The sequence below is a fragment of the Scophthalmus maximus genome, chromosome 13 (assembly GCF_022379125.1).
Source record: "Scophthalmus maximus strain ysfricsl-2021 chromosome 13, ASM2237912v1, whole genome shotgun sequence".
Classification (NCBI taxonomy): domain Eukaryota; kingdom Metazoa; phylum Chordata; class Actinopteri; order Pleuronectiformes; family Scophthalmidae; genus Scophthalmus; species Scophthalmus maximus.
Genome location: NC_061527.1, coordinates 105,515 through 132,680, shown reverse-complemented (window position 1 = coordinate 132,680; position 27,166 = coordinate 105,515). Strand labels below are relative to the sequence as shown.

The 27,166-nt window shown below is 45.6% G+C and overlaps 3 protein-coding genes across 9 annotated transcripts; all 3 read right to left on the bottom strand.

Moving 5' to 3' along the window:
• Positions 1–198: 198 nt before the first annotated feature.
• Positions 199–9,545, bottom strand: cdc14ab (cell division cycle 14Ab). Of its 4 annotated transcripts, none has more exons than XM_047336821.1 (16): positions 8,897–9,545; positions 8,109–8,199; positions 7,714–7,789; positions 7,022–7,114; positions 6,580–6,659; positions 5,731–5,797; positions 5,546–5,608; positions 5,351–5,438; positions 5,036–5,266; positions 4,446–4,518; positions 4,208–4,373; positions 3,946–4,046; positions 3,813–3,860; positions 3,250–3,378; positions 1,647–2,001; positions 199–1,193 (listed from the first exon to the last, which is right to left on the bottom strand). In XM_047336821.1, the coding sequence occupies exons 1-16, from the start codon at positions 8,976–8,978 to the stop codon at positions 1,164–1,166; spliced, it is 1,773 nt and encodes a 590-aa protein (XP_047192777.1). In that variant the 5' UTR covers positions 8,979–9,545; the 3' UTR covers positions 199–1,163. The 4 variants fall into 4 exon arrangements, with proteins under 4 accessions (XP_047192777.1, XP_047192776.1, XP_035502630.2 ...); XM_047336820.1 differs by having other exon boundaries at positions 4,446–4,584; positions 7,714–7,744; positions 8,897–9,543; XM_035646737.2 differs by having other exon boundaries at positions 4,446–4,584; positions 8,897–9,540.
• A 1,106-nt stretch (positions 9,546–10,651) lies between these two features.
• Positions 10,652–16,252, bottom strand: rtca (RNA 3'-terminal phosphate cyclase). Its single transcript, XM_035646739.2, has 11 exons — positions 16,040–16,252; positions 15,810–15,910; positions 13,556–13,699; positions 13,116–13,239; positions 12,963–13,021; positions 12,753–12,894; positions 12,402–12,523; positions 12,131–12,189; positions 11,835–11,929; positions 11,654–11,758; positions 10,652–10,963 (listed from the first exon to the last, which is right to left on the bottom strand). Exons 1-11 carry the CDS (start codon positions 16,100–16,102, stop codon positions 10,865–10,867), a joined length of 1,113 nt encoding a protein of 370 aa, XP_035502632.1. The 5' UTR covers positions 16,103–16,252; the 3' UTR covers positions 10,652–10,864.
• A 4,913-nt stretch (positions 16,253–21,165) lies between these two features.
• On the bottom strand, positions 21,166–26,996 carry palm1a (paralemmin 1a). Of its 4 annotated transcripts, none has more exons than XM_035648737.2 (8): positions 26,915–26,996; positions 25,990–26,035; positions 25,430–25,509; positions 25,255–25,312; positions 24,854–24,863; positions 24,151–24,225; positions 22,533–22,664; positions 21,166–22,174 (listed from the first exon to the last, which is right to left on the bottom strand). In XM_035648737.2, exons 1-8 carry the CDS (start codon positions 26,917–26,919, stop codon positions 21,534–21,536), a joined length of 1,047 nt encoding a protein of 348 aa, XP_035504630.2. In that variant the 5' UTR covers positions 26,920–26,996; the 3' UTR covers positions 21,166–21,533. The 4 variants fall into 4 exon arrangements, with proteins under 4 accessions (XP_035504630.2, XP_035504631.2, XP_035504632.2 ...); XM_035648738.2 differs by having other exon boundaries at positions 24,151–24,216; positions 26,915–26,987; XM_035648739.2 differs by lacking the exon at positions 22,533–22,664 and having other exon boundaries at positions 26,915–26,995.
• Positions 26,997–27,166: the final 170 nt, after the last annotated feature.

Genomic DNA, 27,166 nt, shown 5'->3' with positions numbered 1-27,166 from the left:
GGCCCAGGTGGGTCCGTCTGGTCTGTGGTAACAGTTCTGTGACCTAGTATTGATCAGAAGCTGATTGATCAGTGTGATGACATGGAGTCATGTGACCAGACGAAGCAGCTCAGACCTTCAGTCTCTGGTCTGGACTCAGGACTCTGACTCTATGTGGACTCGGTCTCTCTGTGGACTCAGACACGAACACAAACAGAATCAGAGGACAATGATTTTATTTGTGAAAATGTTCAGAAATAAAGTGAATCAAAGAAAAGCATCCACACATTTGTTTTCTAAAGTTTCCCTTCTTGAGGTTTATAAAGTTTTAAAATCAGGTCAATCGTTAAAATATTTCCAAAATAAAAGCCTAGTGAAAACCTTTAAGGCACTAAATGATCATGTGACTCAGGAGAATTGACCAATCACTGAGCTTCGCTTTATTGCTGCTTTAACAGATATTCCATTGTACTGTTTTGGTCTTTGGGTGTTTTATTTTGAAAGTGTCTGTAATTTCTCACATACAGGAGGTAGAGTCAAACATTAAAAACATCTTCTGATCGATCAGCGATTTAGCGTCTCTTCTTCAAAAACAGGAAGTTCAAACATTACAGTAAATGGTCGTCCCGGCGTCTTTAGCCTAGCTTAGCATGGCAAGACTGGAAGCAGAGGGAAATTGTTAGCGGAGCCAACATGTCTGTCTGACACACGTGTTGGACTTCGCCTCTGATTACATCATACTCCGAGGACACGTGTCCCACTGGTCAGTGAACGCATCATCACCGGGTATTTTAACTCATGAACAAAGCGGTTAATTCGCTAGCTCACACACACACACACACACACACACCCTGAGTTTCTTCTTCTTCCTTATTGTTGCTGTAGATTATAAAATTATTGCGTCCTTCACTCACACAACACAAAGTAAATACTGTTACCATGACAACAGTCGAGTCGTCGTCAGCTGATCCTTCAGTTCAGAAACTAAAGGACTTTTGTTAAAAATAAAAATATTTTTTCTTCTTCTGTCACAAATAAGAAATATAAAATCTGTATCTAAACATTAATTCTTCTTCTCCTTCTTCTTCTTCTTGCGGCGCCACATGCGTGTTGATCACATCATGTTTACAGTCAGCTGTCAGGGGGGATTGTGTGTAAAGTGTCCTCAGGGCAGATCTGTAGTTTTAGTACTGGATGAAGTCAGACTGAAGAGACTGGAAGACAAAAGACACATGACGGTCACACCAGGTGTGTGTGTGTGTGTGTGTGTGTGTGTGTGTGTTCCTACAGTCATCTCTCTGACAACACAGGAGGAGGGAGGTGTGACGTGCTAACAACATGCTAACAACATACTAACAACGTGTAAAACTCCACATAATATCGACAACACAGTGTCAACATGTGGAGCCAAAGAGGACGAGGAGCTCTGACATCACACACTGACCCGTCATTGGTTGAGGGCGTGTGTGGGCGGGGCCTCGACTCTTCATGACGTCACCAGTGTAAGATGGTGGCGTCTTTATACACAGTCGTATATCACTGATCACACTGATCGATCACTGCTGGTTCTGAGACGTCCAGTAACTCAGTGATTCACTCAAGTGATTTAGTGACGTCACAACAGACAGAGCCAACCAGCAGAGGGGGCGGGGCTGAGCTGGACTCACAGGTATGGAGCGGCTTAGGTAGCGTCCTGTCGGGCCCTTCATAGCGCTGTAGGGCCCGGGGCCCCTGTAAGGGTTGAAGTCTGGAGGCCCCGGCCGGACAAAGCTCTTCACTGCAGGGGGCGCCGCAGAGCCATACGGACCACTGTTGTTGTTGACCTCGTGCTGCGTGCTGCGAGGGTTAGGGGCGTTACCATAGCGACAGAGAGAAGGCGGGACCAGGGAGGAGGGGGAAGGGCTGAGACACACAGAGGAGGAGGAGGAGGGGGGAGGAGAATATGGAGTTTTCCTTTCCTCCTCCATGTCTGCAGCGTACAGGTCACTGAGCGAGGCGGCCAATCGAGAGGTGAGAGCCGAGCTGAGGTCACGGGAGGGGTGGGGCATATACAGCACACGTCAACAACATGCTACATACATGATCAAAACAACACACTGCTGATCATCAACTCAGCCTGGTTTAAGATTCAAACCAGGATCAAGTCAGGTTTAATAAAGATTTAAACCAGGATCAAGTCAGGTTTAATAAAGATTTAAACCAGGTCAAGTCAAGTTTAATAAAGATTTGAACCACGATCAAGTCGTTTAATAGAGACTTAAACCAGGATCCAGTCACGTTTAATAGAGATTTAAACCAGATTGAGTCAGGTTTAAAAAAGATTTAAACCAGATCGAGTCAAGTTTAATAAAGATATAAACCAGATCAAGCCAAGTTTAATAAAGATTGATTTATAGCAGAACAAGTCAAGTTTAATAAAGATTTAAACCAGATCAAGTCAATTTTAATAAAGATTTATACCAGATCGAATAAGGTTTAATAAAGATTTAAACCAGATCAAGTCAAGTTTAATAAAGATTTAAACCACGATCAAGTCGTTTAAAAGAGACTTAAACCAGGATCCAGTCATGTTTAATAGAGACTTAAACCTGGATCCAGTCATGTTTAATAAAGATTTAAACCAGGATCAAGTCAGATTTAATAAAGATTTAAACCAGATCGAGTCAGGTTTAATAAAGATTTAAACCAGATCGAGTCAGGTTTAATAAAGATTTAAACCAGATCAAGTCAAGTTTAATGAAGATTTAAACCAGATCGAGTCAAGTTTAATAAAGATATAAACCAGATCGAGCCAAGTTCAATAAAGATTTAAGCCAGGATCAAGTCAAGTTTAATAAAGATTTAAACCAGATCGAGCCAAGTTCAATAAAGATTTAAACCAGGATCAAGTCAAGTTTAATAAAGATTTAAACCAGATCGAGCCAGGTTTAATAAAGATTTAAACCAGATCAAGTCAAGTTTAAAAAGGTTTAAACCAGGATCAAGTCAAGTTTAATAAAGATATAAACCAGATCAAGTCAAGTTTTATTAAGATTTAAACCAGGATCAAGTCAGGTTTAATAAAGATTTAAACCAGGATCAAGTCAGGTTTAATAAAGATTTAAACCAGGATCAAGTTAGGTTTAACATTTAAGGAGATGAAGGTGATGAAGTTGATGAAGAGGAGGAGATGAAGGTGATGAAGAGGAGGAGATAAAGGAGATAAAGGAGATGAAGGTGATGAAGGTGATGAAGAGGAGGAGATGAAGTTGATGAAGAGGAGGCACTGACCTCCTGATGTTTGACGCTGATGAAGACGGACTTCTTCCAATCCTCTTGGCTGCAGCTGAAGCAGAGGATGCTGGGAACCTGGAAGACTTGAGGGGGGAGGAGAGGCCCTGACCTGCCCCCATAGATAACCTTAAAACACACACACACACACACACACACACACACACACACACACACACACACACACACACACACACACACACACACACACACACACACACACACACACACACACACACACACACACACACACACACACACACACACACACACACACACACACGCACACACACACGCACACACGCACACACACGCGCACACACACACACACACACACACACAGGAGGAGGTGATGAAGAGGAGGTGATGATATGGTTTCTGGGCGGAGTCAGGACTAATTACAGCCACAGTCATCCACACAGGTGAGCTGTTACTTGTAGTAACCTGGTTACCATAGTTACTGTAGTAACCTGGGTACCATAGTAACAGTAGTAACCTGGTTACTGGGTGAAGTGTCCTGCTCACATTACATGTGGAGGTCAGAGGTCAGAGGTCACTGGTACCTGAGAGGATGAGAGGTTGATCGGCTATGAATCTTCATCTCGTCCAGTCTGAAAGAAAACAGTCAGTTAGATTCATCCACTGACACTGACGACCCCCCCTCTGTAAAACCCCCTCTGTCTGTGGTGTCAGTACCTCAGGGCTCCGGTGGTGGCGGGGCGGGGGGGGCGTCGGCTCTTTAAAGCTCTCAGTTTGTCTCCCTGAGTCAGACTCAGTCCTCCATCTGTCAGCTCCACCTGGAGGATAAAACAAACACACCATAAGACGAGCGACACTGTGTGTGTGTGAGTGTGAGTGTGAGTGTGAGTGTGTGTGTGTGTGTGTGTGTGTGTGTGTGTGTGTATGAGTGTGTATGAGTGTGTGTGAGTGTGAATGTGTGTGTGAGTGTGTGTGTGACCTCCTGTAGATGGTCGGAACTCGGAGATCTGCACATGTTTCCGTTGTGGGCGGAGTTTAGGTTTAGGTCGTCCATACTGGTGATGAGGTTAGACACCGCCCTCTCCTCCAGCTTGGCCTTCTGGGAACGTTCGCTGTCGCCTAGCAACCACATCGCAGCCTGCTTCCTGTGAGCACAGACAGGCTCAGGTGAATTAACCTGGAACATCGACAAACAACGTCCAATCAGAGACACTCACTCTTCCAGGAAGTTCTGCTGCGGTCCAATCACAGAGCCCGGTCTGCAGATCCGGATCCAGGCGATGGCCTCGCCTGCCGTGAAGCGGTAATGTTTCATCAGGTAACAACCAATCAGAGTGCCCGTCCTGCCGAGACCAGCTGACAGAGAGAGGGAGGAGTCAGAACCATTCAAAGCCCACGTGTCTGTCACAGAGAGCACTTTCACTCCATCAGTCGGATCAATGGATCAATGGAGCGTTTCAATAATCAGATTGTTTATTATCGAGACATCTGAATCTAATCAACATGTTCATGGATTATAGCAAAATAAATTTGTAAAAAGGATTTGGTTTGAAAAAACCTATTGAGTAACTGATCCGTCATGTCGCTCTGCTTTATTGTAAATCGATACATTTAATGTAATAAAAAATCATTTTAAAATCGGAACTCGACATGAGTCACGTGACGAGCTGCATTTTGTACTTTACTTGTCGCTACTCTCTCTCTCTGGTCTGTCAGCCTCATACTGGCTCCTGATTGGCTCCAGACGGAACAGGACGAGAGGACACGACAGACAACAACTAACACGTCACAGACAGGACGATCTCACCTTTGCAGTGGACGGCCAGGGCTCCGTCGGTACCCTCACAGATGTGCAGGAAGCGTCGTGTGATGGCGTCGCTTGGCGTGCTGCCGTCCACGAAGAAGAGGTCGTAGTGGTTGAAGCCGGCGTCGCTGAAGCGTTTGGAGTCGTAGATCTTCTTGTTCAGACGGACGACGGTGCTCACGTTGTGTTTCCTGAAGTAGGGGAAGTAAGCCTCTGGGGCGTGGAGCGGGTAACCTGCAGACAACATGGACGTCATCACACCAGAGGTCAACGTTCTTCTGTTCTACACTGAACCAGAACGTTCTCCTGAGAACTCACCACTCTCCACTTTAGTTTTAGGATGAGGTCCGCTGAACGCCAAAAACTTCCCCGGGACGATCCAGTTCAGGTCTCCGTTCTCCACACGCTGCCGACAGGGACGGAGACGGAGGTCAGACAGGTGGGGACATCACACAGACCCTCCTGAGGGGGTCGGGGGTCAGACCCTGTAGCCTTTAAAGGTGCTGATCTCACCTCATAATGTTCGTACTCATCCACGTCGAACGTCTCGAAGTCAAAGAAGCCGTGCTGCAGAGCCTGAAAAACACGCACGCACACACACACACACACACACACACACCAGATAATTGATCAGCTGATTGATCTCATTTGTTTGTGATACACGTTCAGCCAATCAGAGCAGAGACACTCAATCTCACCTTCCTGATGCCCTGAAGACAGTCGAGCAGCGTAAGGCTGAAGCTGCAGGTTCCAAAGGAAGCGTCTCTGCAGAGACACAGACAGAGAGAGACAGACAGTCAGAGAGAGACAGACAGTCAGAGAGACAGTCAGAGAGACAGACAGACAGATAGTCACAGACAGACAGACAGAGAGACAGACAGACAGATTATTGAAACGTCTCGTTTGATTCAGTTTGTCTGAAAACTGTTTGTTCTGGAGACATTAAGCAGAAATGGTTCAGGTGGAAACAAATTTTCCATATTTTTGTTATAAATCAGTGACTTTAAGAGTCTCAGGACACTTTGACGTTAAGATTTCCTGTGTTCATGAACGTCCCACTGACAGTTGTGTTGTTTGTCTGTTTCATTATCGCTGCAGCGTCAGACTCGTCTCATCTGTGACACATTCCTCATCTTCATCATGTTTCATCTTCATCATGTTAGACTCACATAAACCTGCTGTCTGACGGTAAGTGAACGCACCACTGTTTAATCCATCACACTCAACAACACGCTGCTGTTACATAACGGACAACAATAAGCCCTTTGTACCGCGCGCACGCACACGCTCGGTGTACATGAGGGTGTTAGGAGAGGAGCAGAGGCTCCACCCAGACTGATACAGTTCCTGATTGGTTCTCATCAGTCACGACTTGACGACCAGCGGTGACACTTCCTGACAGGAACAGGTCCTCGTCTGCTCCTCCACAAAACTTGAAGCTGATTGGCTGAGGAGGTGACGACTACTGACTAGTACTGCAGTAGTACTCGTGTAGTACTGTAGTAGTACTGTAGAAGTACTGTAGTAGCAGCAGTTTGCAGACTAACCTGAAGGGCAGGTAGGAGGCGTTGGATCCAGAGATCAAAGATCTGTAAGCTTCTTCTGGAGTTTTCTTCAGGTAGATCACCTGAGACAGACGAAGAGGAATCATGTGACCAATCACATGTTAGCAGATGGGTCATGTGAGATCGTTCTCATCGCTGATGTTTCTGATCACTTTGATTCTCATTAGTTATTTGATGATATAAAAACTGGCTGAGACGTCAGGATTGACAGCTAACACTAACTCAGGATTGGTCGACAGTGTGTTTGGGCGGGGCTTCCATACCAAATAAGCAAGATGGTGGCACCAGTGCACAAGAAGAAGAATCTTTATATACAGTTTTCGAGGTGAGCTTTATTTTGAGGGTGAAGGAGTGAGTGTTTCCTGAATATTAGTTTGTATCGGCAGCTGCCATGTGTGACAAGAAGAGGAAGTGATGCACTCACAGCGTATCCTCCAATCAGAACAGCAGCGTTGGATCTCTTCCTCTGGTCGAAGCTGGTGTAGTGGACGATTCGTTTCCTGGTCAGAGTGAAGGACTGAGAAGGAAGAGGAGGAGGAGGAGGAGCGGCACAGTTAGAGGATGAGTCGTCACCGTCAGCAGTTTTCTGTTGACAGGTCACGTGATGGGTCACGAGGTTCAGTGATTGGACCAGAGTCACAGGCGACTCATCATCACGTCCATGTGTCATGTGGTCAAAAATAATTTCTCTGTTCTCTGTGATTAATCATGCACAGGTACGAAATAAACACAATCTGATTGGGCTGTGGAAATCCAGATCGTCCAGTCTGCCCGTCGCCATGACGATCAACAACAATCAACCAGAGGAATGTCATCACCATAGAAACAAAAAGACAAGACAAAACACAGAAGGTTTTATAATCTGAAGGACGACAACACACACAAACATACACAAAGACACACAACTTTGTATACAGCTTTGTACACACACACAACTTTATAAACACAAAACTATATATACAATTGTATTGTGTGTGTGTGTGTGTGTGTGTGTGTATATACCTCTGTGTGTGTCTGACTATGTCAGTGGCTCTATAAGGAGAGTTTCAGGAAGTGACAGTGACTCTGTTGTCCTGTTGCATTCTGGTCATTCCTGAAGAGGGAGCGGTGACTCACCTTCAGCTTCTTGTTGAGTTTGCAGCTGTATCTGTACAACAGGGACAAGTTGAGAGGCCCGAAGTCTGCGTAGAAACTGACACACAGGACACACTGCATCACACACACCTGACCTCTGACGCTCAGTGACATGTCTTAGACATGTCAATCATTGCAGCAGCAATATTTAACGTGACGCGCCATGAACGAACGTAAACGATTAAATCTGAAGTAGAAGTGAGAGAGCGGACAAACACATTCACTTCCTGTTAATCGACCAATCAAGTAACTGTTTCACCAAAATAACAGATCTTTTTCTTCATCAATCGAGCCTCAGAAACGTTTCCTCCACTGAGTGAAGACGCTGTAACTCCCAGGATGCACTGCAGCAGACGAAGGTCACGTGATCGACTTACTTCTCGTAGACAAACTCATCGTCAGTGCAGAAGTAGTGAGTGTTGGTCGTGCTCTTCGGTTTACTGCGCAGCGTGGCGAAGTACAGACGATCTGAAACACACACACACACACACACACACACGGGGTTAACACAAAAACACAAAGTGTTAAAACACACACACACACACACACACACACACACAGGGTTAACACAAAAACACAAACACACACACACACAAACACATACACACACAGGGTTAACACAAACACACACACACACACAAACACACACACACACACACACACACACACAGGGTTAACACAAACACACACACAGGGTTAACACAAACACACATACACACACACACACGGAGTTAACACACACACATACACACATACACACGCACACGTGCGTGCGTGCCCACGCACTCACACACGCACTCACACGCACTCTCACACACACACACACACACACACACACACACACACACCTTCAAAAAACTCCTATAAACCTGTTCATCTACATCCCTCATGACTCGTGTGTCAACAATCATTTTTGATTGAGGATTTATGATTTTCTGAAACTTCCATCTTCAATCTCGGTGATTGATCTCCGTTCATCCTGCACGCGCACAACGGAACCACACACGTTATGATGAGATCTGACGTCACGCAGCGGCGGACTTTGATCAAAACGCTGTGATCAATAAACCGATCAGCAGGTTATTGATTCATATTCTTACTGCAATAAATTCAGAGAGATGAGAGATGAGTTTGAATAAACTTTATTAACAAACGGAGTCGTTACCTCTGATGAACTCTGCGGCTCCCTGCGACTCCGGGTCCTCGTTCATCCTGAACCGGGCCGGTCGGACCCCCTCCCCCGTCATGGACCCCCCTCCTCCCCTCACGAACTTTCCTAACTGCTAACACGTTAGCCGCTAGCAGGCTAGCAGCGGCCGAACGCAGTCCGTGTACAAAGTTGGAAACTTTCTCCTCGGTTTCCCATCAGGCTTTGCGGCTGCTCTTCGCCTCTTCTTCCGTGTCCGTTGTTTCTTCTTCGCTTTGTAACCGGTGAACACTCCCGGTTAGCACGTTAGCACGTTAGCTCAGCGGAGTCGACTACGCTCGCGGAGTCTGAAACTGTGATTGACACAATCCCTCCTTAAGACATGCATCACCATAGCGACGGGACCCGCTCCCATAGCAACCGCAGCCAATCAGCAACCAGAGCGCACTGTGCTGCCTTCACGGTCAGCTGGGAAACACTTGCGGTGAAGCGTTCAGGGTCCGACAGGAACAACATGCGTTCACAGGCTCAGAGACAAGAGCCGCGTTTTATCGTTATTCTTATAATATGAATAATATCTTCATCATATTCGTCTTCTTCGTCTCTGACACGTGTTCACACTTTGTCAGTGGGTTCACTCCTTTTACATCCTCCTCTTTAAAAACACATATTATACAACAGCTTCTATATTTACAGTGAATACGTGTGAAGATCTTTAATCTTTTTATTGTCGCGTCTGAGGACGGATTCATGTTCAAAGAACAAAAATATCAAACAGTAAAATGAACATGATGTTAATGAGTCACTCACATGTCAGACACACGTGTATATATATATATGTGTATGTATATATATATATATATACACACACACATTACACATGAACTCAACTCTGTTGATTATTGTGTAAAGATTGAAGGAATATATTGATTTGATGGAAATTTTTTCCTTTTTCTTGTGCGTCTTTAATGTTGTGTGTGTGTGTGTACACAGAGTTTGTGAATGATGTAAACTGACTGAATAAGTTCTCGTGACTTTGTGTCGAATATCTTCACACTAGCTGATTCGTTTTGGAAGCAGATGCTCTCCCCTGATTGGCTGTGGGATCAGACGCAGCTTTACTCTTTGAGTTTGTTAAACTCACCTGCGATCAGAGAGATCCACACACGGTTTGCAGCTGGTCCTGGTCCTGATTCTGGCGTGAGTCCCGGTCCTGGTTGGAGGACCCGGGGGCCGTCCTGGTGTGTCCTCCAGGCCCCGGTGTCCGTCATGCTGCACAGTGGCAAGCAGACTGTGAGGACGGGGCCGGGCTGAGCCCTGGAGGTGTCAGATGACCCAGGTGACCCAGATCGGGTTCCATCCGGTTCCAGAGGGACAGGTGTGAGTTTACAGCCTCCTCAGGTTTCAACACACATTCAGGTCCGAGCAGAACAACACTGCGCTGATGGCATCACGGAAACAAGACGGGGGCGGCAGGAAGTCCAGGTCCAGAGCAGGTGACCCGTCTCACTGTAGCCTGTAAGAACTACAGTACCCAGAATCCATCACTCGTCTCTATGTCCAGTATCTTCTTTCACTGACCTTTGTGATGTCACTGCAGACTCTCATACCACGCCCCCCTCAGGCTGCTGAGCTCCCATCATGTTCAGGTGACCTGGTCACCCACCGAGGTCAACGCTCAGTGCCATAATCAGTGCCTCATGCTCTTATTTTTCTAACGTTGTCGCACCAAAATAAATATTTAATCAAAATCAGTAAAAACAGAAACATGTGAACGTTGGAAAACGTATATTTATTTATTTATTTTTTATACAGTTTTTAAGGAAAAACCCTGCGCAACAGAAGCTGAGAGGGTTGAAGTTCAGATACGAGGGTCGGCGGTCAGGCACGGGGGTCGGCGGTCAGACACGAGGGTCGGTGGTCAGACACCAGCTGCAACGAGTCCGAGCAGAGACGTGGGCTGAGAGTGTGAGTGAGTGTGTGTGTCTACAGGTTGAGGTTGTCGACCCCTGACCCCTGACACTCTATGATGAAGGTGACGCTGCTGCTCAGTTCGTCTTCACACTTTGTGATCGTGAACTTTGCCTGAAACACAAAAACAGCAGCTCATCACTGAACCAATCACACGCCACCTCATTTAAAATGTAGTTATCATTATTATTATTTGTTGTGAGTTTTTAAAACTTACAGATAATTTTAATTATTAATATTTAAGAAAAACAAATAATTCCTGTAAAATTTACACACGTCATTGAACTGAAAGGATTTAATCTGGGCGATATATTCGCGCGACAGATTGACGCAAGAGCCAGTGAGCGTTGAGATCCTCAGTCACCTGTCGTCAGACAGTCTGTCATTGTATCATGAATGGAGGATAACTACTGTCGCTGTGTGCACCGCCAGACTGGTTTGGACACTAGCTAGCTAGTTATACCCAGTTAGCATAACCACTTTGTGTAGCTTCCCCAGTGACACTCCCGTCTGACTTTGTCTCCTTCAACAGTTCATGTATACGTGTGTGTGTGTGTGTGTGTGTGTGTGTGTGTGTGTGTGTGTGTGTGTGTGTGTGTGTGTGTGTGTTCAGATGAGGTTGTCAGAGAAAGTGGAAGGGATTGAACGGGCTAACTTTCGCACAAATGACACAAATAAGCACAAATGTTTACTTGCGCGACCAAACTCACGCGAGTCCAGTCTGAACGCACAATTTAAGTGCTTCACTGTCCATCATCATCATCATCATCATCATCATTATTATTATCAACCCCCCACCCCCACCTCAGTGAGCTGCTCTGCGACGTGGATCGCCGTCTGCGTGTGCAGCGTCACTGCACCCGTTCGAATCCGAGATGTTCCCTTCGCCGCCGCCATGAAGATGATGAGCTGAGGAGGAAGAGGAGACAACGTTCAGGGTGAGGCCACAGTGAAGTCATAGTGAGGTCCCAGGGGTGCATCTCACCTGGTCCTGCAGGAACTCGTCCACGCAGCCGTTGTGTCTGATGTTTCTCAACAACATCTCAGCAGCTTCAATACCAACTTTATCTGCATACACACCTGACACACACACACACACACACACACACACACACACACACACACACACACACACACACACACACACACACACACACACACACACACACACACACACACACACACACACACACACACACACACACACACAAAATTATTGTCTGATTTGATGACATCATGTAGAGCTCAGTGTTGCTGCCCCCTGCTGGTTGACCTCCTCACCTTTCTTGCCTAGAGCTGAACCTGCGAACAGACAACCTGTCGACGACTCGGCGATGATTCTGAAACACAATGGACAGGAGCCAATCAGAGAGCAGCCTCACTGATGCCTTCACTGCCAGTGGGAGAAACAGCTACTGTTCTCTGAGCAAACTGCAGTGAAATTTTTTTCTGTATGTTCAGTTTCTCTGAGGACCACACGTCTATATAAACGTATGTGTATGAAAAGTGCTATATAGATAAAGTCTGAATGATTGATGTGGGCAGGGCTCACATGATGCCATTGCCACTCCCACAGGCCTTGTCCTTCTCCTGCAGCGCCTGGATGTTGATGTACAGATCTTTGATTTCCTTCCTGATGGTTCGAACCGCAGCCGCCGACATGTCCTTCGCCAACTGAACGCACCACGACAGACACATCATCAACATCACTGGATTATTATAATACTCCATTAATACATTGACTGATCAGTCGTTTGCATTTTATTAAACTGACGGCTAGTGTGTCGTTAGCTGACTAAGCTAACTATGTATGAAGCTTTAGGGAGCCGAAAGTTAGTCAGAAGTGGGTGGAGACTCCATGACATCCCATCCTGTCTGTGACCCTGTGCTATAAGAACTTTACTTTGTAGGGCAGGACTCCGGCGACGTGCGCTCTTCCGTGGATCTTTGTGATGTTTCCTCGCTCAATCATGGTGACGGGCTGCAGCTGTTTGAGAGGATTCACTGTCACCGACACCTCGCCGCCGCCTTTAGGGTAGTAACCCCTGAAACACACACACACAGTAAAATACACGCGCGTGCATTTGCACCGAGCACACGACGACAGACTGACCTCATTCTGATGTCACAGTCAAAATGAACGCCAAACTTCTCCAAGACGGGTTTAAACACCTGAAGAAGAAAATCAGACAAGTGAATGATCGGAATCTGTCACGGGGTCACAGGGTCAACACGTCACTGTGTGTGTGTGTGGATGCAGTAGGACCTTGAGTGTGTAGTCAATCTGAGGAGCCATCTCAGCGTTGGTTCCTCCCTTCAGACAGAACTGTGAGGAGGCGTCAGTGAACAGAGCACAGGGCAGAGCGACCTGCAGCAACAGACACACACTCCTGACGCGCGCACACACACACACACACACACACACACACACACACACACACACACACACACACACACACACACACACACACACACACACACACACACACACACACACACACACACACACACACACACACACACACACACACACACACACACACACACACAATTATTACACACATTAACTCCTAGTAAATAAAAAGAATCAGAATATAACAGTTCTCCAAATCAGGTCGGTTTTATTCTGCAGGTGATGATGATGATGATGATGATGATGATGATGACCGTATTCAACACATCCAGAACCTCTAGTTTCTGACTCACCCGGCCGTCTGTGTGTCCGCCGTGTAGCTTCCCGACCGGATCTTTCCTGGAGTCAGACGGACGTCAGTGGAGCCGATGTTTGCTCCCTGTAGAACTCCACCACACAGATCTGAGACCAGCTGCAGACCACTGAGGTGCTGAGGTCTGCACACACGCACACAGGAACACAACAACAGACACACAAAATGATTCAGTATGATAACCATATATCAGCAGACATTATATATACACATATACAGTACAGACCAAAAGTTTGGACACACCTTCTCATTCAATGAGTTTCCTTTCTTTTCATGACTATTGACATTGTAGATTCACACTGAAGGCATCAAAACTGAATTAACACGTGGAAATATATACTTAACAAAATAGTTTAAAACAACTGAAAATACGCCTTATATTCTAGTTTCTTCAAAGTAGACACCTTTTGCTCTGATTACTGCTTCGCACACACTCTGCATTCTCTTGATGAACTTCAAGAGGTAGTCACCTGAAATGGTTTTCACTTCACGTGTGCCCTGTCAGGTTCAATAAGTGGGATTTCTTGCCTTATAAATGGGGTTGGGAACATCATTTGTGTTGTGCAGAAGTCAGGTGGATACACAGCTGATAGTCCTACTGAATAGACTGTTAGAATTTGTATTATGGCAAGAAAAAAGCAGCTAAGTAAAGAAAAACGAGTGGCCATCATTACTTTAAGAAATGAAGGTCAGTCAGTCCAAAAAATTGGGAAAACTTTGAAAGTGTCCCCAAGTGCAGTCGCAAAAACCATCAAGCGCTACAAAGAAACTGGCTCACATGAGGACCGCCCCAGGAAAGGAAGACCAAGAGTCACCTCTGCTGCGGAGGATAAGTTCATCCAAGTCACCAGCCTCAGAAATCGCAGGTTAACAGCAGCTCAGATTAGAGACCAGGTCAATGCCACACAGAGTTCTAGCAGCAGACACATCTCTAGAACGACTGCTAAGAAGAGACTGTGTGAATCAGGCCTTCATGGTAGAATAGCTGCTAGGAAACCACTGCTAAGGACAGGCAACAAGCAGAAGAGACTTGTTTGGGCTAAAGAACACAAGGAATGGACATTAGACCAGTGGAAATCTGTGCTTTGGTCTGATGAGTCCAAATTTGAGGTCTTTGGTTCCAACCACCGTGTCTTTGTGCGATGCAGAAAAGGTGAACGGATGGACTCTACATGCCTGGTTCCCACCGTGAAGCATGGAGGAGGAGGTGTGATGTTTGGGGGTGCTTTGCTGGTGACACTGTTGGGGATTTATTCAAAATTGAAGGCATACTGAACCAGCATGGCTACCACAGCATCTTGCAGCGGCATGCTATTCCACCCGGTTTGCGTTTAGTTGGACCATCATTTATTTTTCAACAGGACAATGACCCCAAACACACCTCCAGGCTGTGTAAGGGCTATTTGACCAAGAAGGAGAGTGATGGGGTGCTGCGCCAGATGACCTGGCCTCCACAGACACCGGACCTGAACCCAATCGAGATGGTTTGGGGTGAGCTGGACCGCAGAGTGAAGGCAAAAGGGCCAACAAGTGCTAAGCATCTCTGGGAACTCCTTCAAGACTGTTGGAAGACCATTTCAGGTGACTACCTCTTGAAGCTCATCAAGAGAATGCAGAGTGTGCGAAGCAGTAATCAAAGCAAAGGGTGGCTACTTTGAAGAAACTAGAATATAAGGCGTATTTTCAGTTGTTTTACACTTTTTTGTTAAGTATATAATTCCACGTGTTAATTCATAGTTTTGATGCCTTCAGTGTGAATCTACAGTTTTCATAGTCATGAAAATAAAGAAAACTCTTTGAATGAGGTGTGTCCAATCTTTTGGTCTGTACTGTATATAATCTTAATTTGTACAGTTTAACAACACATTTATTATATATTTCTAGTAACACTAACCCATAACGAACAATACATAATATATAATATGGGTCTGTGAACTGATGAATCACTTGTATGAATTAAATTAAATCAATAAAGTATTAAAGTCTGTGTGAAGAAATTATACATTTGTATTGTTGTCACTTTTAATGTTCAACAGAATAAAGATTCTCACAGTTTCATCAAAACATAATTAATGTGATCAGTGATCGATGATGACACAGTGAATCAGATCAATCAGATCAATGAGTCGCAGCGGAAGTCACGGGAGAGTTTATTGTTCTGTCGACCAACTTTAATGAATCGGCTAGCGTTAGCCCGCTAGCGTTAGCCCGCTAGCGTTAGCCTGTAAGCTCACCTCAGCCCCGGTGAGCTCCGGCCGGCTCGGACTTTGCTGATGTTGACGGCGGCGCCGGTGATGCAGCTGAGCGCCGCGGCGACTCTGAGGATCTGTCCGCCCTGAGGAGACCGGACACCGGGAGACAGAACAGACATCAGCCACACACCACCGGCTGCTCCCGGGCTGTTAGCCCTCCGTTAGCCCGTTAGCAGCGCGCAGCAGTTCTCCGGTAAACAGTGACTACTCACTCCCTCCATCACGCTGCCGTCGACCTCCTGCGCCGCCGGCACCGACTCTGAGTCTGGGTCCATGTTCACTCACAACACAGAACGTTCACTTGTCCACAGAAACGTGCCGTTAATGCAGAGCAGCCTCTTCTTCTTCTACTGTTTATGATTCTTAACTTAACACAACTCTTCTTCTTCTTCTTCTTCTTCTTCTTCTTCTTCTTCTTCTTCTTCTTCTTCTTCTTCTTCTTCTTCTTCCTCTGGCTTTCCGGCAGACTAGATGCCTTGTGGCACATTGCTGCCTCTCACAGGTCAGTTCCGGTACTATTTGCAGGTATCGTCATTTTCAGAGGGGTAAAACCCATGACTATGGAAGCAAATAAGAGACATAAGTCTTTGAACTTTGACAGCCTCTGAATACTTAATATTGAAATATTTTATTTTGAAAAACATGTATCTGAATTTATTTGTTCGGAATTTCACCTCTTTGAATTTATTTAACTTCGGTATTCAGATACAAAAAAAATCAGATTTCAAATTTTAAGTTACAATTTTTCGATTGCTCAAATTCAGATCGAAAAATTCACACAGTAACATCCGGGCTACCCAGGATAGGAAAAGCAATTGAGCCTGCATGCAATCAACCGTATAAACCGATACCCCCTCAGACAGTTGTTTGAGCTTCGCCATATCAATATCCCCTGTGTAGATCTGAAGATACGTCTCCCAGTGATTTCCCAGCCTGTGCTTCACCATACCTGGACATACACTACTCTCATGATGTTTTATGTTCTCCAATATACTGAGGTCTATTTCTGGGGTGGGTAGTATCCATGGGGGTATAACTGACCAGTACATTTGCGGGGCCACTCCTACCTATCCTAGTCCCAGCTTCTCCACCTTTTTACTGATGTTAAACAGGAAACACTCCTTCTTCCTTTTCCCTGACCCCCACTCCCAAGCATTATTCAGAACTGCTTTTGCTGGGTGCTATTCTTTATATGCCCATACTTTGACAACATATTGTATAGCCAGTTTAACTCTCTGATCGAATTGACAATGGCATCTCCCCCATCTCAACCAATAAAGCCGGGACTGGAGTTGTACGAAAGGCCCCAAAACATAATCTCAGAGCCTTAGTCTATATTACTTTCAGTTTTTTTAAGTGTGATTCAGCTGCTGTTCCGTAACGTATACAACCATAATCCAGTCTTGACCTTATCATTTCTCTGTATATCATCAGTTGTGTACCCCTGCCAGCACCCCATGTACTACCTGAGAGGGAACACATTACATTTACCACTTTCTCACTCTTATTAAGAACATGATTTATCTGTTTTCCCCATGTTAGCCTCTCATCAAAGTGCACTCCCAAGAATTTGAAATCTTTTACCCTCTCAATTGATTGTGCATACATAGATTGTCCATCACATTCACTTTTCTTGTTTCCAAATATGACATATTTTGATTTATCCACTGAGATCTTAAATCCCCACTTTTCAACCCAGCTAGTAACTCTGTTTATGGCTACCTGCATTTGCTCAGTTGTTTGTTTGATACTTCTGCCCCTTTTCCAGATGGTCCCATCATCTGCAAACAGTGAAAGTCCGAAACCAGTCCCAATACCCTGAAAAATATAATTTATCTTAATGTTAAATAATACTGGACTAATCACACTTCCCTGGGACGTTCCATTATCAGCCCTTGTACCATCAGAAAACGCATTTGCAACCCTAACTTGAATGATTCGGTTCTTCAAAAATCTTGTGTCCAATTGAGCATCCGCCCTCTGACTCCAGTATCATAAAGCTTTATAACAAGCCCCTCTTTCCATAGCATATCATAAGCCTTTTCAATATCAAGAAACACAACTAGACATTCTTTATTTACCATGGCTTTCTTAATATGTCAAGGGAAAGCATGGCATCCATGGTACTTCTCCCTCTACGGAAGCCACTTTGTACTGGTGTAAACCATCCCTTCTTCTCTGATCTATACATCAATCAGTCTGTGACCATTCTTTCCATAATTTTACATAGCACTGCTGTTAGTGCAATGGGTCTATACGATCCTGGCTTTGAAGCAACTTTCCCTGGTTTTAATATGGGGACCACCACTGCTTGCTTCCAGGAGCTAGGAAGAGTTCCCTCTTGCCATATGTAATTTATTAACGGCACGATTTCCTCCAACACTAAGTCACTTAAATTCGTAGCAAATACCATCCTTCCTGGAGCTGTTGACCTCCCTTTTCTTATTACTTTGCGCAATTATTCCAATGAGAAAAATGTCTCATTTCTTTTGCCTATACCTACCTCCCCAATGTTAGCTCCGCTGTGAACAGCTTTAAATTTATTTTCACAAGGTTTTTCTTTATCCAAGTCGCTCTCCTCCTCTAACACTGGCATTTTCTTTTTCCTAGTAATTACTGACATACGATGCACTGCCCGCCACATTTCCGTGACTGACGTCTCTACCCCTAATTTCCCACAGTATTTTCTCCAGCTCTCTTTTTGCAGTCTTCACCACTCTGCCTGCCTAATTTGGTTTATTCTATTCCTCTATTTTCTGTTCGGTATTTCCTTAGTGCTCCATAAGTGCGATTTCTGTTTCTTACTGCTTTGTCACACTCCACTTTGTTCCACCACGGTAAACTAATTTTCCTTTTAGTATTTTTCTTTATCGGATACATTCATTAGCACTGCTCATAATCATTTCACATAAGCTGTTATTCCATTCATCTACTGTCCCGTCCCCATTTACCTCCCCAATAGCTTTGTTACTCCTTTCAGTGAAAAGTGCCCAGTTCGCCGTACTATAATTAAAGTACGTTAGCTTGTCCTGTTCTTCACTCAATAGGGTTTTCCCAAATCTCAACAGTATTGGAAATGGTCACTTCCTATGGTTTATCTGTCCAAATTCTCCCACTCTTGCTAGTTCACTAGATGCTAAAGCTAAGTCTATGCATGAGACACTTCCTGTTCTAATATCAAATCTAGTTGACCTGCCATCATTCAAACCAACCAACCCCACCTTATTAATAGATAGAAAGATAGATAAATACTTTATTCATCCCAAGCTGGGAAATTCTGGTGTAGCAGCAGCACGTGTCACACAGCACACATTAAAAAATATTTAAAATTTAAAATATACGAATTGCAAAAAAAAAGAAAAAAGAAATTAAGAATAATAAATTCCCAGAATTTACATGAAGTATTGACAGTGGAACAAGGTCTATCTGTCAGCTAGAGGTGAGGTGTTATAAAGTGTTATGGCTTGTGCAAGTGCTACCTCCACCACCGGGCCTATTGGAGCAACTGCAGCGGCTGATTGTGGACTTCTTCTGGTCGGGGCGTCACTGTCTGCGGGCGTCGGTCCTGTACCTTCCGGTGGCAGAGGGGGGTCAGGGCCTCATAGATGTCGTCTCCAGGACTGCGGCCTTCAGACTTCAGGCAGCTCAGCGGCTGCTGTACAACGTCTCCCTCTGCAGGTCGACTGTGGCCCGGCTGCTGCTCCGGAAGGCCGGGCAGCTCGGCCTCGATAAGCAGCTGTTCCTGGTAAGATCATCTGACTTTGACTTGTCTGGTCTCACTCCGTTCTACTGCTCGGTGATGGATGCCTGGAGGACTCTCAGTTTCACTCGGCCTCCTGACCCTGAACCTGGTATGTGGCTGTTTGAGGAACCATTATTTTCCAACTGTTTCCTGTCTGCCACTGGTTTCTCTTCAGCCACCCTGAGAAGTAGGTTTGTGGAGGCCGGCGTAGTGAAGCTGGGCCACCTCACGACTGCGTCAGTGGAGCGGTTGGCTGAAATCACGGGAATCAGGTCAACCATAGTGTTGCAGAACCTGGTGGAGGAGGTGCTGCAGTCCCTATCGGCTCACGCTCAGAGTCGAAGTCTGGCCGACCAGTGGACTGAAGGCCACAAGTATGTTTTCCCCTCCCTGAGTGTGAGTCCGACTGTGGAGGGGTGGAGCGAGCGGAGTGGCCTGCTGCTTTCAATGAAGACGCCAGCACTGGGAACATTCGGCTCCTGTGGAGGGAAGCAGCTCTACTCCAGCTGCGTGAAGGTCCTGAACCATCGGTCACTTGCAGGAGTCAGAGAGTCGAGGTGGACTGAGGTTTTTGGCTCAGACGTTTGGCCTAAAGGAAGCTGGCGGGTCCTGTATAAGCCTCCTGTTGAGAAGAGGATGGCTGACATCCAGTGGAGGATTATACATGGAGCATTAGCTACAAACAGATACTGAGCTCGCCTGGACCCGAGTACTGGGGAGGGGGCCGTCTTCTCTGTTTCTGAGACCGTCGAACATCTGGTGGTGTCTTGTCCTCGATTGGCTGCTCTGTTCGGGCTTGTGAAGGAGTGGGTGGAGGGTCTAGGAGAGTTTTATCTTTTCCCCTCTTTGTTTTTGGTCCCAACTATTCACCACAGAAGAGGAAAACTCAGGTTTGATAAATTTCATTTTTGCTACTGCTAAGTGAGCGATATGGAAAAGAAGGAAGAACCAGATGTTGGGAGCAGGCTGGACCGATGCAGTCCTGTGTCGGAGGGGTCGGTCGCTGCCCTTCTGAGGATTGAACACTCTTTCTATAGACTCACCAACAACATGGGTTGTTTGGGGGCGTCAAGCAGGTCCTGTGCTCACTGGGGGAGGACGGCTCTCTCGTGCTGAACCTCTAGCAATAGTAGCATATTCCATAGCATAGTGGAAAGAACCAGTTTTTGTTTTGTTGCTGTTTTGTTTTTATTCATTTCTTTTGAAGTTTTTTTTTATTATATATATATAAGGATTTTCAAATATGTTCTATAAATAAAGTTGCGTTAAAAGTCAAAGTCTTCTTCTTCTACTGTTTATCTTTCTTCTTCGTCTTCTTCGGTTGAAAATTCTTCACTGTCAGTTTAAGTCACTTCCGGTGACCTTCAAAATAAAACACTGTTATAGTTTGGATGATGAAGCTCAGTTTGTCTCTAAATTAAAAAGAATGTTTCCACATAATAATTGTTTATTGTTGTTTCTGTATCAAACGTTCTGTTCCAGTGACATCACGGTGAGGGAACAGGACCCCGCCCCCCCACCTGCTCCAGGTGAACATGGTGTAAAGTCAATGATGGATTAAATCTCTTCGATTCAAATCAAGACAGATTCATATCGTCGTGTTGAGTCACTTTTATTTTATAAAAGCAGCAACAGATTCGATACAGTTACTGAACTGGTTCAAACAGAGCAGGTCGATGGTACTGAGCTCAGGACTGCTAATGCTAAAACTGATGCTAATGCTAAGACTGATGCTAATCAGATGCATCAGTGTCACATGATGAGTAAAAAGTAAAAAAGCTTCAGAAAATAGAAAAACGTAAATATGTTTTATTTAACAGAAACCAGGAAATTATGTCATGCTATTAGGGGCAGAGCTTGTGGGAGCTTGTGGCGGTGGGTGGGGTTTAGTTTATGTTGTTTACTGCCTCTGTTCTTATTGTTGTATTAATGTATTACATAGTGAAGCAGCGCCCCCTGCAGGATCACATGATGCTGCAGCAGTTACACGGCTGCTTCTCCTTCTTCATCTCCACCACTCGTCCCTCCAGCTTCTCCGCTGCCTCGAAAACCGCCGGCATCGCCGCTGCAGATGTGATGGTCGGAGGCGGGGCAGTGGAGGGGGGAGGGTGCGGGCCATCGGAGGTAGGAGGAGGCGGGGGAGTGGAGGCAGGAGGGGGCGGGGCTGCTGTCTGGGCTCTGCCGTCAACCTGGTCCTTCCCTCCTCCTCCTCCCGGTGACGTGGTGTCCTCGGCGTCGTGGATCATCACCAGCGTGGCCGTCACCGTCCCCTGCAGCCCCAGAACCTTCTGGGTCTCGGCCTCGTCCTCCACACTCTGGTATCCCATGAACACCATGGTGACCGGGTTCTCCGCGGAGGCCTCGGCCGCGCTCGGCCCGGCGTGAGGTTTGGCCTCCAGCCCCGTGATCTCCAGCGAGACCTGCGGTGGCTGCGGTTGAGGCAGCTCAGGCTCCGCCTCCTCCTGGAACTCTGACGTTGGGAACGAGGTCACCGTGGTGTCAGTCTGTGACGTCATCAAAGCTTCATCGGCTTTGTGGATGAGCTCATCGACCTCAGAGGAGCTGAGCAGGTGGACGCCGTCTTCACCGTTCATCTCATGAACCACTGAGAGACAGAGACAGAGTCCGGATCAGGACCAGGACCAGGACCAGGACCTGGTCGTCACAGGTCCCAGCTGATCCAATGGAAACAGATTATTCTCTTGCTTCACCTGTCACTCACACATCATGTCAGACATCAGGAGCTTAAGGCTCAAACAAAAACCTGAATGAAAAATTCCGTTAAAGGGAACCAGGGTGAGTGACAGGTGAGAGGTGATTGACAGGTGACAGGTGAGTGACAGGTGAGTCTGAGTCAGTTTTACTGATTCGACAACTTTACAGCTGAAATATTGAATTTGTTTTATTCTCTGCTCCTCTTGTTTGTTTGTTTGTTTGTTTGTTTGTTTGTTTGGTGACGTCACCTTTCTGCTTGTCCTCATAAACTTTGACCCCTTGGTGAGATAGGTCAACAGGAAGTGTGGTGTTAGTGGACAGGACCCGGGTTTCCCCTGTCAGTCTGTCTCTCTCTACTGTGATCTGCACCGAGTACATCGCTGTGAGGGAGAGACAGACAGTTAGAGACAGACAGACAGTTATAGACAGACAGGCAGACAGACAGTTATAGACAGACAGGCCGACAGACAGATAGAGACAGACAGTTAGAGAGACAGACAGTTATAGACAGACAGGCAGACAGACAGTTATAGACAGACAGGCAGACAGACAGATAGAGACAGACAGACAGACAGACAGTTATAGACAGACAGGCAGACAGACAGACAGACAGTTAGAGACAGGCAGGCAGACAGACAGTTAGAGACAGACAGACAGACAGACAGACAGTTAGAGACAGACAGACAGACAGACAGTTAGAGACAGACAGGCAGACAGACAGTTTGAGACAGACAGACAGACAGTTAGAAACAGACAGACAGACAGTTAAAGGCAGACAAACAGACAGTTGGAGGCAGACAGACAGATGACAGACAGACAGACAGTTAGAGACAGACAGACAGACAGTTAGAGACAGACAGACAGACAGAGAGACAGACAGTTAGAGACAGACAGACAGACAGTTAGAGACAGCAGACAGTTAGAGACAGAGACAGACAACAGACAGACAGTTAGAAACAGACAGACAGACAGTTAGAGACAGAGACAGACAACAGACAGACAGTTAGAGACAGACAGACAGTTAGAAACAGACAGACAGACAGTTAGAGACAACAGACAGTTAGAGAGAGACAGACAGACAGACAGACAGACAGTTAGAGACAAACAGACAGACAGACAGACAGTTAGAGACAGGCAGGCAGACAGTTAGAGACAGACAGACAGACAGTTAGAGACAGACAGTTAGAGACAGAGACAGGCAGACAGACAGACAGTTAGAGACAGACAGACAGACAGTAAGAGACAGGCAGACAGACAGTTAGAGACAGAGACAGGCAGACAGACAGACAGACAGACAGTTAGAGACAAACAGACAGACAGACAGACAGTTAGAGACAGGCAGGCAGACAGTTAGAGACAACAGACAGTTAGAGACAGACAGTTAGAGACAGACAGACAGACAGACAGTTAGAGACAGAGACAGGCAGACAGACAGACAGTTAGAGACAGACAGACAGACAGACAGTAAGAGACAGGCAGACAGACAGTTAGAGACAGAGACAGGCAGACAGACAGACAGACAGACAGACAGACAGACAGTTAGAGACAAACAGACAGACAGACAGTTAGACAGAGACAGACAGACAGTTAGAGACAACAGACAGTTAGAGACAGGCAGACAGACAGTTAGAGACAGACAGACAGTTAGAGACTGGTAGACAGACAGTTAAGAGACAGACAGACAGACAGTTAGAGACAGGCAGACAGACAGTTAGAGACAGACAGACAGTTAGAGACAGGCAGACAGACAGTTAGAGACAGACAGACAGTTAGAGACAGGCAGACAGACAGTTAGAGACAGACAGACAGACAGACAGACAGAGAGTTAGAGACAGACCTGGACCAGGACTTGACTCTCTGACTCACCTCTCTTGATCTCCTCCGTCGCGTCTCTTGGTTTGTTCATGCGAGGACTTTTGTGAACTTTGACCTCTGCAAAGTCTCATGGGAACAGGAGGCAGAAGCTCAGAGTGAGTAAATCACAACAATGTGGTTGTACTGTGATCAGATTACACTGTAATATCATTTCATTATAATGTGACTAATGTGACCAGATCAGTGTAATCTAACTACTGCAAAGCACTGTATTCTGATTATTATAGATTGATCAGTAATCTGATTACTGTAAAGCAGGTAATGTAATTCAACACGTTACCACTTTAATCTGTCCACCCCAGTAACATCTGATTCCTGCAGTTTGATATCTGTAATCTCATCACTGCCATTTGATAATATAGTCCCAAATATAATCTGATACTTCATTGACCCAGTGTGATGACTGCAACTGGACTACTGTGTCCACTGATGTACTGTAACTGCAATGTAACTGCTTTAATCTGATTATCCTAATCTAACAACTGTAATCTACAGATACATATTATTACCACCGCAACAAGTCTAATCCAAACTCTAACAGAACCAGAACCAGAACCATCTGCTGGGACTGGTTTCCTGGTATGATAACAGTATTCTCGTAATCTGATTACAGTGGAGTAATCTGATTCAGTGGAGTAATCTGATGGTGCAGGTCCAGTCCAAGACACAGTGAGACACAGAAGAAAAAGTTTACCTGGTGATACCTGGAGGAAAAACAGAAACAGGAAGTTCAACTTCACAATAAAACAAGACCAACGGGAAACTGGAACTGAAATGAATTAGACTGACAGATACAATATGACCATTTTAACCTGACTGCTGTAATCTGACTACTGTAATCTGACCTCTGTAATCTGACTACTGTAATCTGACCACTGTAATCTGACTACTGTAATCTGACTACTGTAATCTGATCACTCCACTAAACTGTATCTGACCCCTCTAAACTAACCACTATAGTTTGACCGATGTAATATAAATAATATAATCTGATCACTGTAATGCAACAGTAATATTTGATGTGACAAGCCTAATCTGGTTATTTGAATCTGACAAAATCTACAGAACACAGTAAAGTCCAGTGCGTGTACTCACTGTAGTGTGTGTTAGGGTCTGACACACAGGTCCAGAGTCCAGACCGACCAGCTCCCACCTGCAACACACACAGTAGACCACATTGAATCAGATTAGATGATTTGGATCAGATTAGACCCGTTGGTTGTTTGCTGCAGGCTCTTGGTTTATTAGACCAGATTAAATTAGATTAGACCTGTTGGTGGTCTGGTGGTTCTGGTCTTGTCCTGCAGGGGGCGCTCCGTCCAGCAGCCAGCGCTCCCTCAAACCTTTCGACTGAACACAGGAAACAGTTACTCTGATCAATACTTTTTTATTTTTCTATTTATTATAATTTTCAGTCTGTAGATTTTCATAATCTCGGTCGATGCAACTGTTTCCACCCATTTTCTGTTCTGGATCAATAAAATGATTCTGATTCTGATTAGTTATGGAAACATTTTTATTTTCCAAGTGACAAAATAAAAAAAAATATCTGAGTTGAACAATTCCACAGTTGATCGTGGTAGATAATAGAATCAGAGACAGATTCAACAAATTTCATCTCTGAGGTTGTCTGTGTGTGTGTATGTCTGTGTGTGTGTGTGTGTGTGTGTGTGTGTCTGTCTGTGTGTGTATGTCTGTGTGTGTGTCTGTGTGTGTGTGTGTGTGTGTGTGTGTGTCTATGTGTGTGTATGTCTGTGTGTGTGAGTTTGTGTGTGTGTGTGTGTATGTGTCTGTGTTTTAGTGTGTGTCTGTATGTGTGACGTGACTCACTGTCATCAGCTGCAGTGGATCCTTCTGACAGAGAGTCTGACTCGCCCTGAGAGAGAGAGAGAGAGAGAGAGAGAGAGAGAGAGAAAGAGAGATGAGGATGATAATGATGTTAATCGGTCAAACTTTATTCTCTGCACAAATCTGCTGTCGTCTCTATGGAGACAGACTGAACATCAGAGAACATGGTACACACACACACACACACACACACACACACACACACAATAACAACAACACAGTGTGTGAACCTGTCTCCACCCGAAGGATTAAAATCATGTACTGCCCCTTTAAGTCTTTTCAGCTTCGTGCTTTTATTTTGAAGAGACACACCGGAAGTCGTGTAACACAAAACTTATCCTTCCCGGCAGATATGTTGATCACAAATGAGATCCTCCAGAAAAACTGATCAATATGTAATTATTAATTATTGATGAGGATCTGGTTTATCCGGTTTACTTCCTGAAGCAGTGCAAAGAGTGTGTTACTGGGCAAAGGCTCTCACACACTAACACACACAAACACAGACTCGCACACACACACTCGCACACACACAGACACACACACACACACACACACACACACACACACACAAACTCACTCACTGACACACACACACACACACACAAACACACACACACACACACACACACACTCACACACACACACACACAAACTCACAAACTCACACACACACAAACACACACACTCACACGCACTGACACACACACGCACTGACACACACGCATGCACGCACACACACTGACACACTCACACTCACACAGACACGCGCGCAGCTCCGCTGACTCAGCGGTTTGACGGACTGATGTCGCAGTGACGACAGCGCGGACAGGACGCCGATGACGACATACAAAAAAACACCAAGAAAAGATGTGAAAGAGAAGAAGAAATAAAAATGTCTACTCACTCCATCTCTGACCGCCTGTCAGTCCGCTACAGTCCGATCATCTGATCCGATCCGCATCCCGGAGGAGAGACAAGCCCCGCCCACGGGGGGGGGGGGGGGGGGGGGGGGGGGCAAGAGAGGAGGAAACACGGGAGGGAAGAAGTGAAGAACAAGGGACTCCAGCATCAGAACTATAATCTGATTTTAATCTGATTGACGTGTTTGTGCTGAGATTCCATCAGATGGCAGTGTGACTCAGAAGAACACCACCAA